At 43.9% G+C, this 19,305-nt stretch overlaps 1 protein-coding gene across 1 annotated transcript in view; it reads right to left on the bottom strand.

The window, feature by feature from the left end:
• FAT2 (FAT atypical cadherin 2) overlaps nucleotides 1-16,800 on the bottom strand; it is a 76,793-nt gene extending 59,993 nt beyond the window's left edge. Inside the window, exons 1-2 of the mRNA XM_056847555.1 lie at nucleotides 13,584-16,800; nucleotides 12,628-12,942 (exon numbers count right to left, since the gene is read on the bottom strand). Of these exons, the coding sequence (XP_056703533.1) occupies nucleotides 12,628-12,942; nucleotides 13,584-16,800 (3,532 nt within the window). The remainder of the gene's footprint in view (nucleotides 1-12,627; nucleotides 12,943-13,583) is intronic.
• Nucleotides 16,801-19,305: the final 2,505 nt, after the last annotated feature.

The raw sequence follows: 19,305 nt of genomic DNA, 5'->3' as shown, positions 1-19,305 counted from the left end.
CTAAGTCAGTATGTAGCTGGCATATTGAGTTTGCCTTGGTGGGTCATAAATTGTGCATACCTCCTCCTTTTTTTCCTGCTGTCAAGTAGCAACCAACGTATGGCAAACCTATAGGGTTTTCAAGGCAAGAGACATTCAGAGGTGGTTTGCTATTGCCTACCTCTGGGTAACAACCCTGGTATTCCTTGGTGGTCTCCCATCCAAATACTGACCAGGGTCGATCATGTTTAGCTTCCAAGATCTGATGAGATCGGGCTAGCCTGGGCTATCCAGCTCAGGGCACACACCTCCTATAGGGACAAGTAAATTTCATGAGAAACAGCTGGATCTGCATAGCTTCAGGGATTATCGAGCAAGCATTTGGAACAGGGCTATGGATAGCAGTTACTACTTGTTCATTCCCTTTTTTGCTCTAAGGGATTATGAATATTTGGATTTAATTTATATAAGAAATTACATTTAAAACCAAAGGGCACAATGTGTTATATCAAGATAAAATGAATGGACTATATATGAATATGTATGGTTGGGTGTTTTTTTCCACCCTACATCCAGGCATAAACAGCAATTCCCAAGGGCAACAACGAAACTCAAAAGGAATGTTTGTATTCATGGCAATGAAGAAGGCCTCAAGCAAAGCATTTAAGCACACAGTCTGCAAAGTACAGCCTAAAGGGTATTTGCTGAATGGGATCCGAAATACTGAGCCATGACTCATGCAGAACAGGCATCTAACAAAATTAAAGCATAGTGCATAGGTGCACCAAAATCTGACACCAAAATTAGGTAAAAGTGATAAAGTACAGGTTTAGATGTTACTTTTGCCATGGGAATTAGCATCTCACCCCTCCCATGTAAACTGGGATCTTACCAGTGTTCCACTTCAATTGGGGGCTGCTAAAGCAGCAAGAAAACTTGCTGTATGATAATCTGTCAGTTTTGCTTCATCCTGTGGCCAGTAAATGTGAAACTCATCATAGTGAACCTCTTTGGTAATTAAAGACATTTTTGGTAGGGCTTTCTTATCATCTTCATCAACAGCATTCAGTAGGGTTTTTCAAGCATAGGGTTGCCAGATGCCTGTTAATGGTGGGCAATTGCCCGTCAATTAACAGACCTGTTCATGCCCCTCAGCTGGTCAGTGGTAGAAGCAGGCCAGCTTGGGGGTGGGTGGGAAATGGAACATGTGCACGGCAGAGTAGGGTTGCCAACCTCCAGGTAGTAGCTGGAGATCTCCTGCTATTACAACTGATCTCCAGCTGACAGAGATCAGTTCACCTGGAGAAAATGGCTGCTTTGGCAGTTGGATTCTATGGCACTGAAGTCCCTCCCCTCCCCAAACCCCACCCTCCTCAGGCTCCACCCCAAAAATGTGCCGCTGGTTGTGAAGGGGGACCTGGCAACTCTAGTATTACTGCTTTCATTCTACACAAAGGACAGGTTAGGCTGATCTCTGAGTATCAACAGAGTATTTTTCTACACAAACTGTGAATTTGACCTTGGGTTACTGTGGGGTGAAGAATCATTTACCATACTCTGTATTACTGAACTTCTACTTTAAGCACTTTATTCTCCTGACTCTCTATAGCCTGTTCCATTAGGGTACAATCTTGTTTAACTGCCCTGTGTCTGGTTCCATGCCTCAAATTCACAGCCACTACTGATTTCCTTAAAAGGTCTGTAACTAGAGCTGAAAGCAATTGTGGTTAATGGTTAATTAAGCTAGTCCCCAAATACAGCTGTGGTCTTTTTGCTTCTGCCAAGGCCCACAAATATGAGATGTGTTCATATGGGTTCCAACAGTAGTGTCAGAACATGCACAGATTAGAACAGAGCTGGAATTAAGGAGAACCTAGTAGAATCAACTACAAATTATGACTGTACTATCAAAAGCAGAAGAGCTGGAGGTACAGACTGTTAAAGGAGGCACCGTGTTCCTTTAAATTTTTAATATCTGTGGCTTTATAGCAGGAAAATTGTAATCTGCGATTTACTAGCTTAATTTCTAAATTCCTGAAAAGACCCAGTATGAACATGCTGTTGCTGGTTACAATATTTGGGCTAGAGATGAGCTGATCTTAAGGATGTGAATTCTGAGCTGGGAAATTCCTGGAGTTTTGGGGTGCTGCCTGGGGAAGACACGGTTTGGGGAAAGGAGGCACCTCAGAGAGGCATAATACCATACAGCCCACCTTCGGAAATAACAATTTTCTCCAGCTGACCTGATTTCTATAGTCTGGAGTTCAGTTGAAATTCCAGGAGCTCTCCAGGCCCCACCTGGTGGTTGGCTACCCTTGCTGATAGTGTTGCCATCCTCCAGGTACTAGCTGGAGATCTCCTGCTATTACAACTGATCTCCAGCCGATAGAGATCAGTTCACCTGGAGAAAATGGCCGCTTTGGCCATTGAAATCCCTCCCCTCCCCAAACCCCGCCCTCCTCAGGCTCCACCCCAAAAACCTCCCACCAGTAGGAAAGAGGGACCCTACTTGCTGATCTTGATTAGTTTTAGTGTCCATGCAGTCATCATGAACAAACCAGGAAGTCTTTGACTTTTCATGTTCCATTCTACTAATACATGGCTGGGAAATGTGGTGACTGTCAAGTTGAGGTGTTTTGAAACTGTGGTAAATTGGAATCTGCATGGCACACAGTAGAGCTTAGAAAAATGGTACCTGTTGTGTTTTAATAGCTGTTTTGTAAGTTATTTCACTGTTGAAGTTTAGAAGCTTGTCTCAATGGAGACTGTAGTCTGTTGCTGGGCAAACTAGGGTCCTCTACACTGAAGGAAAAGGGCAGAGAAGGAAAGAAGTAACAAAGATGAAGAAGGTAGAGCAGAGGTTATGAGAGGGACAGAAGAATAAAGCCTGATGTTAAGAATTCTGCCTGTGTTGTCTCCTTGCCTGCTGTTCTCCTATCGATAGATGGGGAAGTAGCAGTTTGGTTGCCCAGAATGACAAAGGCACTGGCCTGTATATACTTTCATGGAAGATTTTTGGTACAGGATTGGGACCTCATGGAGAATTACCTTATAATTCAAAGCAGATTTACAGCCTTCTAGATCCATCAAAGTATACGGTTACCATCTCCAGATTGGGAAATTTTGGGAGATATGGTGGTGGAGCTCGGGGAGGGAGTTCAGCAGGGTATAATGCCAGAAAGTCCATCCTCCAAAGAGGGTGGTACCTGGAGATCTCCTGCTATTACAACTGATCCTCAGGTGATCAAGACCAATTGGCCTGGAGAAAATGGCTGCTTTGGAGGGTGGACTCTATGGCATTATACGCTGCTGAGGTCTCTCCCCTCCCCAAACCCTGCCCTCCCCAGGCTCCACTCCAAAATCTCCAGGAGCACTTTCACACATGCCAAATAATGCACTTTCAATCTGCTTTCAATGCACTTCAAAGCTGGATTTTTCTGTGTGAAATGGCAAAATCCACTTGCAAACTATCATTAAAGTGCATTGAAAGTGGACTGAATGTGCATTATTCAGCATGTGTGAAAGCACCACAGGTGTTTCCCAACCTGGAGCTGGCAACCCTACCTCCAAAGCAGTCGTTTTCTCCTGGGGTACTGATCTATGAAGTCTAGAGATCACTTGTAATTCCCAGAGATTTCTAGGTGGGTTTGCTGGGTCCCCTGCTATGGAGATCACTTGTAATTCCCAGAGATCTCCAGATAGTATTGCTAGGTCCCCTGCTATGGTGGGAGACCTTCTGCTGGCAAACCTTTCTTTTTTGCTGTTGCTTGGAGTGATGGTAAGAGGGGAAAAATTAGATCACCAGCATTGCTCATGGTGTGATTTTGCTTCCAGCGAAAACCAGAGGTAAAGTCACATCACTGGATGATATTCTGGTGTTTCTTAGAGCGACATGACTTCACCTCCAGTATCCCCAGAAGTGAGGTAATGCCATGTGCAATACTGGTACCCTCCATGTCCCCAACCCCCCCATCTCCCAGCAGTTGCCAACTATCAGCTGGCATCCCTAACTCCAGGCCCCGCTTGGAGGTTGGCTACGCTATTTTAGGAGAGTGTCACTTTGCTTAGGATTGCACTGTTAATTGTTTTTTACCCTTTGAGACAAAACTCTCTGAAGTCTCAGTTCTAGCCCTGGGTTAGTAGCTTGCCTGTCTCAAATGTTGGGAACAAACCATTTCTGCTTGTAGCTGTGGATTGCCTACCTTCTGCTTTTTATCAGGAAGAGGAGGTAGGGAAAAGCCAGTCATGTTGCAACAGGAACAGCAAAATCAACATTGCACTGTTGTTAGATACCCTAAAAACAATTTATCCTAGCGGAATTGGAACTGGGTATAAAGTCCTGGCCGTTTGCCCAAACTGAGGAGGTTAGAAGTTAAAGAGTTAAACTTAATGAGAGCCAATAATTGGCATGTTAATGTTTTTTGTCAATGACACCCTGAATGAATTGAAGTAGCTGGCCTAAAAATTTATTTACTTGTGTGATGGTATGTGTAACTGCCCAAATTTCTGGGATCAGGTTGTAAGTGAAGAGAGAGGAAGAGGAGGAGGAGAAGAAGAAGAAGAGTTGGTTTTTATATGCCGACTTTCTCTACCACTTAAGGCAGAATCAAACAGGCTTACAATCGCCTTCCCTTCCCCTCCCCACAACAGACACCCTGTGAGGTGGGTGGGGCTGAGAGTGAATGACTTGCCCACGGTCACCCAGCTGGCTTCATGTGTAGGAGTGGGGAAACAAATCTAGTTCACCAGATTAGCCTCCGCAGCTCATGGGGAGGAGTGGGGAATCAAACCCGGTTCTCCAGATCAGACTCCACCGCTCCAAACCACTGCTCTTAACCACTACACCATGCTAGACCCACTGCATTTGTGACTGTATGTTTCACGTTCATTGTTGATACATGTTTAGATTTCAAATTACCCTTGAATATGGGTGATTAGGCTGGTGGTAAAATGACTTGTGTTTTTTTTTCACAGGGACTCAACCTGAATAAATTAAAACAGGATTTGCAACAGACCTCTTTCTGCTACAATTCTTTCATGAGTTTGGTTATAAAAGTCTCTATAAATACCTATTTATTCCATATGCCTGTGATGAAGTGAGGTGTGACTCAAAATGTTTATGCTGGAATAAACTTTGTTTTTCTTTAAGGTGCCTCTTTATTTCTGTTCCACTTTGCATGTGAGGGAGAAGAGGAATCTGAGCGCTGGCAAGGTCATACCTCCAGCTATTGGAAAGACAGTGCCAGCAGGCAGAACATAAAGCAGAAGGGGTAGTAAACAGGAAGATGATCCATCAGGAAACACACAGTAGTAGATCACAACAACAATTTGCCCACACTGATTACAGCATGCTTTGGAGTAGGGATGTCAGCCTCCAGGGGATCCCCTCAAACTATAGCTTATCTCCAGACTACAGAGATCAGTTCCCCTGGAGAAAATGGATGCTTTGGAGGGTAGACTCTATGGCATTGTACCCCACTGAGGTCCCTGTCCTCTCCATGTGCCATCCCCAAATCTGCAGGAGTCTCCCAACCTGGATCAGTAAACCCTACCCCCCAATCCCGCACCGGCGGCCAGGGGGGACTTGGCAACCCTACTCTGGAGCTATACAGCTAGCCACGGCATCAGGTTACCCTTCTGAGGACACCTTATTTGTATAGTTTTCCAGTCTGAAGGGGTTATATTCTTTGCTTCAGCCTCCTCTAACTAGTGCCCTGGTGGCACAAGAAGTGGGGAATTGGTGCCTGATATACCAACTATGCATACTCAGTGATCACTGATCCCCCATCCTCAAGATATAAAGATATAACAAGTTATAAGAATCCGTGAATTATAAGGATGGGGGTAGGGGGACAAAGGATGTTCAATTCTATAGGTAAAGAAGACAGAGAAGCCCCGTGGTGCAGAGTGGTAAGCTTCAGTACTGCAGTCCAAGCTTTGCTCATGACCTGAGTTGAATCCTGATGGAAGTTGGTTTCAGGTAGCTGCCTCAAGGTTGACTCAGCCTTCCATCTTTCCGAGGTCAGTAAAATGAGTACCCAACTTGCTGGGGGTAAGGTGTAGATGACTGGGGAAGTAGGGTTGCCAGCTCTGGGTTGGGAAATACCTGGAGATTTTTGGAGTGGAGCCTGAGGAGGATGGGGTTTGGAGAGGGGAGGGACTTCGATGCCATAGAGTCCAATTGCCAAAATGGCCATTTTTTCCAGGTGAACTGATCTCTATCAGCTGGAGATTAGTTGTAATAGTGGGAGATCTCCAGCCACCAACTGGAGGTTGGCAACCCTATGGGGAAGGCAATGGCAAACCACCCCATAAACATAGGCTTCCTAGTAAACGTCTAGTAAATGTCGGAATGTGATGTCACCCCCATGGATCAAGAATGACCCGGTGCTTTACCTTTTTAAAGAAGACAGATTAATGTTATAAGAGCAGTAGGACTGGGTTCAAAGCACCTTCACCATGTTCCATACAGACATACTTTTTTCTGTTCCAGGCAAACTGGTTCTCCAAGTCTGCAGCATGGTTTAGCTTGAATCAGGAAAATGCTGGCTGTGGAGAGTACATATTGGCTAACATTCATGACTTCACTAATACATCTCCTCTCTTAAAATCCCATGTGCAGTTTGGGCAATTATTTTTATTTAATAAGGCCAAACACAGACATGTCTAAATGTATATACCACATAATTTTTTTTTGAATGAAGATGGACAAGCCATTCAAATCATGAAGGGAGGGACAAACCCAATAACTGAGCCAGCATTTGACTTGTTGGCTTGCATGTGCTTAAAGCAAGTTGGGAAATCAAGATTACAACTCAGGTTAAGGATAGGCTTGCCAAAAAGCCTGGAGAAAAATGCCCTGTCCCTTTTAAATAGAGGATTAACATGTGGAAATGGGCAGCTGAAACTTTTCAAGGCATGGGAAAATAATTTCACCAGGTAGAGGCTTAATAGGATGTTATTTATTAAAAGGACTGGACCTGTTTTTTCCCAGGCCTGTTGGCAAACCTATGAAGAACCCTTTGTAGCTACTACTAAAATGTTGCCCTTCTCATTTCCTTAAAGCTTAGGAAGAGTATGGACTTCTGCTAAAGGAATTTAAATATGAAGAATAGGACATTTTAAAGAACTATTTGACTATGGACAGAGATACTTCCCACATAAAGAAAGAGGGATAATGGAAAAGTGATGATCTGCAGCAGGGGAGGTTTCTATACATGTTTTGTTCATGTTTCTAATTCCTAACTCCACAAGTTAGCAAATCCAAGAATGCAAACTTGGTAACAAAAGACAAGAGATTAAATTTGGGAACAACCCAAGCATGTAGAAACTTGTTGTAGGAGTGAAGGCTAGAAACCCAAGATTTTTAGTTTCTCAAAGCATACGATCCAGTGTCACCCACAATTCTCCACTAAGTTCATTTGTCTCTTTAAATGTCTTTTAGATCAATTTATTTGCCAACAGATATCACATAGCATCGCAGTCTTCAATCTTTGCAAGACTGCACAATTAACCCCACAAAGCCATACCCATTTTAAATATTATTATGTATGTCCTATTTCTAGCCATTTTCTCTTTCTTCTACTACTCTTTCCTGCAATCTTTTCATTTATTAGTTTGTTTGTTAGATTTGTGTGCTGTCTATTCCTGACTAGGTCAGGTTCTGAGAGGCTCACAACACTTCAAATATAATTAAATAAACAATTTAAATTAAACAATTAAAATTGATTTACCGGTAAATTTAAAAACCAGGTGGCCTCAACTATAAGCAGCATAAATAAGTACAAGGGCGGGAAACCATACAGAGGGAGAGGGAGAAATACTGTTCAGGAAAGGGAAGGGAGGCCAGTAGATGGAAACTGTTGCTGTCCTCATCCGTATGCCTGGCAGAACAGCTCAGTTTTACAGGCCCTGAGGAACTGTTTCAAGTCCCACAGGATCCTGATCTCACTCGGCCAGATAGCCAAACTCTCATCAGTGTCCCACAGTAGACCAACACAATCAATACTGGAGACCTTTGGGATTGGGAGAGCCACCCCTGACCCTTTGTCCAGGACTGATGAAGGACCGAAAACCCTGGGGGAGGACTACTTCTTTCAGGGCCTCTGTCTTACCCTCCCTCACCCAGGTCTTGGTCACGCATGCCATGTCCACTTCATGCAATGGACCTGGCATTGCACAACATCTGTTGAAAAATAAAAATCTATGGAAAATAAAATTGTAAAAGAAGAACATTGGGTTACTGCCCTGGTGTGACCTGTCTTTAAATTAGAAGTAACATCCAATTTTGGGTTGTGCTCTGATGTTTTAACTACTCTTTACTGTTAGTGTTGGAGACACTGTGATTTTAAATGGGCAATACTTGGTTGGAGGAAAGAAGAAGGCCGTTTATTTCTAAGCCTCAGAGTATTAGATGCCTAAAGAAAAGAAAAATGCTGAGCAATTTCACCAACCAAATCAGTGAGAGCACAATAGATAAAAGCTGAGCTACTTCATCATCAGTCAAGATTGTGGTCTTTAATCAAACTATAAAAGGATGCAGAGGAAGCAAAGAACAGCATAGAAAGTGCCACGTTTCTGAAAACATGAATCTGAAATTAATTGCCAGTCCTGTTCTTTTTCTTTCATTGTCACTACAGACAAGCAAACTTAATCTCTTAATCTGTCATATGATTTTTTTTTTCAAGAGAGAAAGGCTTGGTGCTTAATTAGTAAAAGGGATGTGTTGTCAAGGTTCAGCTTGCAGGGAAGTTTAGCAACAGTCAGTCATTTCACATTACATTCTAGTCTCTGTGTGTAGTTTTATAATGTTTGCAGTAACCAAATAGCCAAGCTCTCATCTTTTGGCAAATTCCAGGAGAATAGGCTTAACAAGCTTGAAGGTCATTTCTCCATGTCCTCCAGGACTTTTAGTGAATGCCTTTGAGGCATCCCTCCAGGATCTTGTTAGGGTTGCCATGTTCCTACTCAGGGTGAGAGGTCTCCTGCCCCCAGAGGGCCTTGCCTGTTGGCACTCCAGAGGGTAGTGTGAGAAAAATTATTTTAAAAAATCTCCATCAATGCTGGCATGGCATGTATGGTAAAACCATAACGTGTCAGGCAATTCCTAGAGAGGTGTGACGTCACACCTGGGTTTTCCCTAGAAGTGGCATTACACCGTCAGTGATGGGTGCCCCTAGAGTTGGGAAATACCTGCAGATTTGGGGGGTAGAGCCCAAGGAGGGTGGGGTATGGGGAGGGGAGGAACTTCAATAGGATATAATGCCAGAGTCCACCTTTCAAAGTGCAATAGTGGGAGATCTCCAGCTACCACCTGGAGGTTGGCAACCTGTTGTCATCATTGCCACAGCCCTGGACTGAGCTAAGTGGACCCTGCCATATTGCCAGTAATACAGGGACCACATGGCTAAACTTGCTCTTGGCTACCAGTAGCCCTCCAGGAAGCAAATCCATTGCTTGATATCAATACAGTGTATCTGTCTTCTCTTTTATGTCAGCCACAGCCACAAACTCAACATTGATGGGCTATCTCCCCTTTTTGCCATTAAGTTACATTTGACTTACGGCAACCCCATGGGGTTTTCAAGGCAAGAGACGTTCCGAAGTGGTTTGCCATTTCTTGCCTCCACATCATGACCCCGATATTCCTTGGAGGTCTCCCATCCAAATACATGCCAGGGTTGACCCTGCTTAGGTTGACCCTTCTGAGATCTGATGATATCAGGCTAGCCTGGGCTATCCAGGTCTCAACCTATATTCCTCATACAGTCATACCTCCATTATAATATAACTTATTTTATCCACATAGTGCGCTGCACGGCTCAATACCAGACCCAGAATACCATTTTTAGGACATAGTTTACATTCAACACCAACAGGATTTTAACAACCTGGAAAGATCTATTACCTAAGCCAGCGATGACAGAGGCAAAAGACAGACATAGACTAAGTGTAAACCTCCTTTGAGAAGACTGAGAAAAACAAAGCATGTGATAAATACGGCTCAAGGGAACAGAGATCATAAAGCATGGGGAATTTAGTGGGCGTTGATAGTTGCTTGCTGCACTAAGTATGTTAGTGCTTCCAAAAGATCATTACTTGTCAGTGCTGCTGCTCGTCACTCAAACTCACGCCCAAGGACCCAGTTCAAGCACACTGCAACACAATGGCAATTATTATCTTAAGTTTGTGAATTATCTGAATTAAAAATAGTGTGCAAAGGGTCGTTTTAGATGGACTTTTACCACTGTATGAAACATTGAGATGCAGATACATAATAAACAGTGAAAGAAATGCAGATACATAATAAACAGTGAAAGAGGGGGGTCTGGAAATTTGAAACAGCAAAAACCTACATATAAGTAACCTACATGTATGGTTCAAGTTGTCAAATTTATGGATTTTAATAGAACTGGATTTTAAGTGCCAAATAGGTGCATATTGCAGGATGTCCACTGGATTGATATTCTGTTCACAACAGGGACGTTACATCTGTACAATGCAGCATTACTAATATTTTTATATTTTACAGACCAATCACAAACTCATTAGTGGTAGTAATAATCATATGGAAGGTTCCTGAAATGCCTCAAGTTGGGAGAATGACAATCATGTAGAAATAGAAATGTATGATCCTGAATTCCTTTACAAATGGAGGATCTGAGAGGAGCTCATGTATTCAGTTAATTGTAGGGGTGGCGGGAGAAAGAGAAGGAAGATGGCCAGAGGTCATTCTTAAACTAGAGAATACCCATCCAGCGTATTCAGTGTGTATTTGAGAAGTTTATCTCATTTTGTAACAGATTCCTTAACGTTTACAGTCTATAAAAGGTTGGCATTTGTACAGAAGAACAGACCTAGGGAGTCACTGAGAGAACAAAACCTAAAATGGACCCCCCCCCCAAAAAAAACTTTGTTTTAGTTAGGGGTGCCAACAAGCCCGGAGAATAAAGACTTGTCCCTTTAATAGAGGCTTAATGAGTGGAAATGGGCAGCTGAGGCTTTTCATGGCATGGAGGTAAATAACATATCCTGATAAATAACATTCCATTAATCCCATTAAAGAGACAGGACATTTCCCCCCTTCAGGTCTGTCCCTAAGTTTACACAGCTTCGTGAAGCTAATATATCCACAGTATGATAGCCTATCGGTTATCTAGGGAGAGTCATATACATAGAGTAATATTGTTAGAGATATTGCAGCACATAAGACTGTGACTTCCTAACTGTCTTAGGAAAGGTGGAAAGAAGGGGATATAGCTACTAATAACTGTCTTCATTACAGGGTACTAAACTTTCAGACAACTACTTCAAATTACGCCATAGATGGGTTGTAGTGAAAAGCAGCATTCTGCACAATGTCAGAATCTTCTCTTCTTCTGTTTGTAGTTCTGGCACTCAGAGTCAGATCAAATTTAGATCCTCTCAAATACTTGATGTTTCTGTTGTTAGATGTGGTGGAGTTTCAGAGTGCCTGAGCACTGTAGCATCTCAGCTCTTTGGCCTTCTGCAGTGAAGCAGTTCTTTTTCTGTGGTGAGAGGTCCTGGGCTTTAGTCTCACCAAATCATCATTCCTTATCAGCCCTCTCGCTCGAACCCTAGATTATGGGAGAGGTGAGTGCAGGGATTTGACCGTAATGATTCTCTGACAGAAGGGGAACGGGATGTTTTAAACAGCCCTGGAACAAGATGAGCCAAAGTGGGCCCCATGGAGATGATGCGCAAACATGCGCCTGCTGTCATCACTGCCACAGCCCAGGTCTGAGCTAAGTGAACCCTGCCATGTTGCCGGCAATGCAGGGGCCATATGGCTCAGCTTGCTCTTGGCTATCAGTAGCCTGCCAGGGCAGCAGCCCACTGGGAACTTCCCTGGCAAGTTTCCAAGGGCCAGTCTGCCCCCTTTTTTTGGCTACGGAAAGAAAGGTGACTGCAATGAATGATTAAAAACTGTACCAGGCCGAGTGATCCTTCCTGCCCCCTCTCTCATGGCCTCACCTATTCCTGAGGCAGAAGAGGCAACAAAATTAGCATAAATTTGTCTTCATATTTTCCCCTCTGTTCTCTTCTTACATTAGAGACACTAAAGAGGAGAGAAATGAAACAAGGAAGAAAGAAGGAGCAAAGGAGAAAGACTGTGATGGAACAGGGCAAAACAGCACTGAACTTGGTCTCACAGCTTCCTTTCCCCCATTCCTTTCTAATATCCTGAAGTCTGTATTCATATCATGATTTCCAATATCAATGAGGACATTGGAATCCAGGATACTTACTAATTGTATGCTTTCCTGTGATTCCCTCTTTCATTTCTCAAAACCTGTAATGCCAAAATAGGAAAGAATATGCACCTTTTTTTGCCTTTATTTTCTTATGAACAAAGATGAAATTTCGAAATTCAGACTTTCAGAAATGTTGGGCAGCAGAGGCCAGACAGCACTCTCTATAGCACCACTTTTAAAATGTATTGACTTCATTTATACCCCACCTTTCTCCTCGGTGGGGACCCAAAGCAGCTTAAACATGTGAACTGGGAAGGGCTTAAATAACAAACACAAAATCTACATTTATTCAAGTGGAACTAGCTGCCTTGAGCAGAACTGGAGGAGCAGGCATAGAAATGCCCTAAATAAATCAATAAAATTTATTCCTTACCTGTGACAGGATTAATTGCAAAGAATCCTTGATGGTTTCCATTGATGATGTGGAAGGTCAGCTTTCCTTGGGAACTAAAATCTGGGTCAGTCGCTTTAACCTGAAGGATGGAGGTGTTGGGCGGCGAATTCTCCATGACAGAGGAATAAATGATAGGACTGGACATCTGGGGTGGGTTGTCATTTATGTCAGTGACTTCTATGTAAATTTCAGCCACAGAAGACAGAGGGACAGATCCTAGATCAACAGCTAGCACAGTAAGCCAGTAATGATAGCTGAATTCTCTGTCCAGTGGCCCAGTGGTAAAGATGGTACCTAAGAGAAACACAAAAAATTAATTCAATTCCAGAAAATAAAAAAACAGAGAGATTCATAAACAGTTCTTCACTTTAAAAAGTTGTTTTCTTACTCTGAACCTCTTCTGAGACAAAGTAGCCAATGAAAATATGCCCTTCATTTTCATCATATCTGAACATCTTGAAATGTCTTAGCTGTGCAAGTCATATAATTTGCACTCACCTCTTCTGTTATCAACCTGGTCATATAACAGGGCCTTTAAATTTAGGTTTGTTCTGTGTTAGGTGAAGAATATGAGTTTGAAACATATAAAATAACTAATTGGCATAATAAAACAGACTGCCTCTCCTAGTTCTGAACTAAACAGAAAATGCCATCCCATAATACCAAGAAATGATGAAAATCCTGGCACTTTGAGACTGTTGGACAGTATTGGCTTCTGAAACTTTGGCTGTTCAATACATGCATTCAAGCCCTGCTGGTACTCTACTAGAGCGTAATTCACCACAGAGAAGCTAGATCCACTCCATGGTACAAGGACTATGAATAATTTATAAATAGAAGCCAAACAAGAAAACACCACCGGCAAATCAAAATTTCAGATCAATCCAGTATCATTCAACCCATGCTTTCTACACCCTCCCATGCCCCATTATTACCTGTGTCCCTTTCAATCTTGAAGAGAGCCAAGTCTGTTCCGTCTCTGATGGAATACTGGATTTGTCCGTCTTTCCCTTCATCACCATCTTGAGCTGTTACTCTCAACACAGAGGTCCCCTCTGGGCTGTTTTCTTCAACCCAGCCTTCATACACAAAAGAATCAAAGCGAGGAGGATATACATTTTCACTGACATCCAAAACTTCAATCTCAATGTAGCAGAGAGAAGAGAGAGAAAGGGGCTTCCCAGTATCACTGATCTTCACAGACAGATTGTAGGAGTCCTGCTTCTCATAGTCAAGCTCTTTTTCCAAGCTCAGAGCCCCTGTCAGTTCATTTAGATGAAATGCATCCTCACCATCACTGAACAGACTGTACTTCAGTTCCCCCCCTGAGCCGATATCAGGATCAAAGCCTTCCAGGAACAGTAGAGTAGTCCCAAGAGGCAAGTCCTCAGGGACCTTTACTTTGTTCAAGGCTGGGATGCAACGTGGAGAATTGTCATTGACATCTTCCAAAGAAATAACTAGATCAGCAATCGCAAACAGCTGGTGACCTTTTTGGGGCTGGTCTCTGGCCTCAACTTTTAATACATAGCAAGGCCACAATTCTCTGTCAAGGGGTGCAGTGACAACCACTTCTCCAGTGATGCTATTGATGGCAAATTTATCAGTGGGTGCTAGAAAGGAATATTTTATCTTCCCATTGTCATTTGTATCCACATCATCAGCTTTTACCACTGCTATTGTTGTACCTGTTCTTATGTTTTCTGGAACTGTAACCAAGTAAGTACTTTGCAAAAATTTAGGAGCATTATCATTTGTATCCAGAACATTCACTGCTAGCAGCTTCCATGATGACTTTTGCGGTATACCAAGGTCATACACCGTAATGTTAAGTACATAGAAGCTTGTTCTTTCATGGTCTAAAGGAGAGGACACGTGGAGGAGACCTGTTTCTGTGTCAATGGAAAAGCAGCTATCATCATTTCCATCAGATATTACATAGACTATCTTTCCATTAAAGCCAGTATCACTGTCTATGGCTGTCAGGTGAGCAATGGTTGAGTTGACTGTGATTGTTTCCATAATATCAATAGATCTTGGAAAAGTATCTTCAAACTTTGGTGCATGATGGTTTATGAGGTGTATATTCAAGGAAGTGTCATCATTGAGGTTTTGTACTGAAGACTGAGAATCCATAGAATGGATTATGGTCTCAGCCAGTTTTTTCAGTACTCCAGTTTCCTCACACTGAATGTGGACTGGGGTGTCCTGGTTGACTACAGTGATATTTACACATGTCGGGAAAGCATAGTTATCTCCATCAGTAGCAGTGATTTTGAGAGAATAAGAAGTTGGTAGTCCAGCATGGAGATCTCTGAGGAAAGCTCTGAGGGAAATCACTCCAGAGATTGGGTCCAGCTCAAAAACCTGTTCCTTATTACCAGACATGATTTCATAGTTTATGTGCTGTAGCTCATCTATATCAATGGCTGACATGGTGGCCACAGACTGCCCCACAGGCAAATCCCAGGGAATACTTCCGTTGCAGTTGATCTTCTCAAACTCTGGCACATTATCATTCACGTTACTCAAAATGAGGGAAACATAGACCTCAGTCTCATGGCGAAAAGGAGACCCCCAGTCTGATGCCCAGACATGTAGACGGTACCACCTCTGCATTAGCTCATAATCCATTAATTTAGAGGTGGAGATGACACCTGAAAATGGGTCAATGACAAATGGAACAGATCTCTTGTTGGCTATGCTATATGTGACAAAACCATTCTCCCCAGAGTCACTATCTGTAGCCTTCACTGATAGGACACTGGTGCCAACAGGCAGATTTTCATCAAAACTGCCATGGTATGAAGGCTGGGTAAACGTTGGCGCATGGTTGTTGCAGTCAATAATGTAAACAGCAATTGTGGCAGAGATTGAGCTGTGACTAGTAGTAACCTCAAGATCAAAATGGGGCTTTTCTTGGAAATCTATTTGTCTGGCTGTAGTTATCAGACCTGTTTGAGGGTTGATTTTAAAGTTTTTGCTGTCAGAAGTAGGTTTTAAAATGTACTTTAGATTTGGGAGAACTGGAATGGTTTTAACCATAACAACGTGGCTTCCAGGAGGTGAAAATTCACTGAGTTGGACTTGATATGCACTTTTTTCAAATTTGACAGAGGTGTACTTTAAAGGTGGTATTTGAACAACTGCAGCTTGAGAAAAAAGAGGTGGTTTGGTTTTGTCCTTAGCCTTCAGGCTGAGATTAAAACCATGTGGGTAGTCATGCCAATTGATCTCTTTGGCTGACACGATCATGAACTCATTGCTTCCCACGTATGATCGGATGGGTTTGAAATTCTTCTTTGGGTCTCCATCCACAATATCAACAGAATCTATCCCAGCTCCTGACCCATCCGCTTCCACACTCAAAGTAGCATATAGAAGATCTTCAGCAGAATGAGATGCCCTCACCATCACTGATGTAATCACAGGGGGCTTCCGGACAGATGGTTCTACCTGGATTGTAAGATCAGCCAAGTTTCCGAAGCCTTTTCCCTCTGAGATTTTCCTCATTCTGTCCACAGCCAGGACCTGTAATTGGTGCTTCCCTCTGTGGGTAGAGTTCAGTTTTGCTGCAGTCATTACTACCCCACTGGTGGGATGGATGGTAAACCACTGTGACTTTGTATTTAATGCATAGTAGAACAATGCATTCTGGCCAACGTCGGCATCTGTGGCACTGACCACAGTGATCATGGTTTTTAGAGGTGTGTCTTCTTGGATGGTTACTTTATAAGAGGGGGGCGAGAACAGAGGCTTCAAGTCGTTTTTATCAAGGATGTAGATCATTACTTTGGCCCAAGCCTCATAAGCAAAGGTTTTGTCCACAGCTTGGATTATTAGCAAGTACTTGTCTTTGACTTCCCTGTTCAGTTGGGCCGTATTACCACTTTTGGTTCTTATCCTCAAAAAGCAGAAATTTCCGACAATATGTTCCTCAGCTTTAAACAGGCTACTAGTGTCTCCAGAAGCTATTCTGTATTTGATGTTCCATGCTGGGTCAGCGATGTAAATGCCCATTTTGACATAGCTCTCCACATACGTTTTGGGGGCTGCATTTTCATAGACAGTGGTGTTGTATAGAGGATCAGTAAAGTGCAAAAGAGATGCGTTGCCTTTTTCCGAACTCCCTTCACAAGCCAGAAAGGCCATCAGGCACAGTGCAAACCTCACCAAAGACCTCCTTGTATTGATTTCCATTGCAGGTCCTAAATGGAGGAAAATGAACAGTTAGAGAATAGTAATGACAGCAAGTATAGAAACCAGGTATCTGGAACTCAAACCATTTATGATACAAATTTAGAAAACAGAAGTAACACCGCATTGAACACAAATGGGTGTAGACTTCTCAGAGTTTATCGTCTTTTATCACCCCAGCATTTGCAACTCTGTCTAAATAAAGTAGCAACACAGCCTGGCAAACTTCATTATGTTGAGCCTGAATTATTGAAGCTACGCACACATGTTCTCAGATGTCTTCTCTGCCTACTTTCCTTGCCAGAGTGTCTCAATACCAATACCAACTGGATGCGCCACCGGGGAGCCCCTGCCCTGCCCTCCCCCCTGATCCCCCAGCCTCTGCGCTGGCCGCGCCACCGGAGGTTTCCTGCCCTGCTCTCCCCCCCATGGATCACCCGGCCTGCGTGCTGGATGTGCCGCCGGGGAGCCCCTGCCCTGTACCTTCTGCTGGGCGGCGGTGGTTTCTTTCCCCCGCACGGCGCTGTCCCATCTTTCCCCACGGCCCCGTCTGGCTGGCCAGCCCGGGGGCCAGGGAACGTCGTCGGCGCCTCGTTGGCAGGGTGGGGCCTGCCCGGGCCGGTCCTCCCGCTCACCAGCTGATGAGCGGGCCTGTTGGTGCTTGTGGGGGCCTCTGGCGCACACCCCTAGCTGGCTGCATCGCCGCCTCTCCCGGTGAGTAGGGGGTTCAAGGGCTTTTCCCCCTCCCCCCGTAGGATGGCGCTGGGGTTGGGGTGGGCGGGAGGGCGACCCGGGGCAGGGGCGAGATCCTCCTCCCGCTCTAAAATGGCGGCCACCATTTTAGAGCGCAGCATTATTGACCCTCGGCTTATACTCGGGTCAATAAAAAAATCCCTTTTCTGTGGTCCAATTCGGTGCCTCGGCTTATACTCGGGTCGGCTTATACCCGAGTATATACGGTAATCAAATACCTTCCTGCTGTTTGGCATTCTCTCTCTTTCTTAATTAAGAACACCTGTTTTTCCAGACACTTTTCATGATCTAAATGCCCAGGATAGTTCTGTTGTCACTTGGACAGCACAATCCTAAGGGGGGGAGGTAGTTGCGGTGGGGATGGTGCAGCCATGCCACCTCCTGAGTGGCTTGCTGGTAGGGTTGCCAGGTCCCCCCTCAGCATCAGTGGGAGCTTTTTGGGGATGGGCCTTTGGTGCTGGCATGAGCCCTTGTGGCGGAGACATGCTGCTGCAGTGACTACACCAGCGCCCATGCATGGTGCTGCCACGTGGCTCCCCAGCACCAGTGTAAGTAGCCCTGTGTCGGTTTTAGAGCCCATTTAGCTCGCACAGGTGACAATAGCACTGGCACAGGGGTCACATCGGCTCCTAAGGCCATTCCCCCCCCACTTGGGGAGGGCCTGTGGCTCAGTGGTAGAACATCTGCTTGGAATGCAGTAGGTTCCAGGTTCAATCCCCGGCATCTCCAGTTAAAGGGACTAGGCAAGCAGGTGATGTGAAAGACCTCTGCCTGAGACCCTGGAGAGCCGCTGTCAGCCTGAGTAGACAATACTGACTTTGATGGACCAAGGGTCTGATTCAGTATAAGGCAGCTTCCTGTGTTCATGTGATTGCTCTGTTAGTCAAACTTCAGATGCATTTTACTAGACCCTTAGTTTGTAAGCCTCCTGATTATGTATGTGTTGGGTTATTTTATAGCAATGCTTAACTGTGATAGAAAAACATACATAAACCATACAGCCACATTCCAAGGAGGTATCCGTGTTAGTTTGCTGCAGCTAAAGTAACAAAGGGCATTGTGACACCTTAAAGACTAACCAGTTCCAGTGCAAAAAGAGCGCTTGTATGCAAATGAGCATTTAGGCGTAACTTGATTATAACTTTCGGAGTATCTTCAAAGTGGCTGTTAAGTTAAAGACAAACACATTGATTAGGACATAAACTTTCATGACCAGAACCCGCTTCATCCATCTAATGAAGTGAGCTCTGGTGCCCAAATGCCACACATGCACGCACGCACACACAAAATCAAAACTCTTTGCTATATAAATAAACTAGATACTATCACTCACACCTGACTTTTGTTGCTAAATAGCACTTTTCCAATTCAGGCGCAGAGTCAGTTGGCATTTCATTTTCTTTTTGAGTGAGATGTTTGAAGTCTGCCTCGAGGGCTGATTTGAATTGGCTTCTCCCACTTAATCCGCAAGAGTGGGTTGGTAGTGAGCGATTATTCCAGCATTTGGGGATTCCCATAATCACAACTACATGTTGTTGAGCAAGGGAATATTTGTTACAGTCAAACTGCATGTCATACTAACATTTGCAGGTTGCGGCAGCATGTCTTGCACTTGAGGTCTAAACAGGGCTGGTAGGTGCAATTTGTCATGTAGCCCTGTACCTTTAACTTTTACCTCACAGATGCATCTTTCTCCCATCACTATGG

The sequence above is a fragment of the Euleptes europaea genome, chromosome 1 (genome assembly GCF_029931775.1).
Source record: "Euleptes europaea isolate rEulEur1 chromosome 1, rEulEur1.hap1, whole genome shotgun sequence".
NCBI lineage: Eukaryota > Metazoa > Chordata > Lepidosauria > Squamata > Sphaerodactylidae > Euleptes > Euleptes europaea.
The sequence above is the reverse complement of the archived record's forward strand: the minus strand, read 5'-3'. Positions and strand labels throughout refer to the sequence as shown.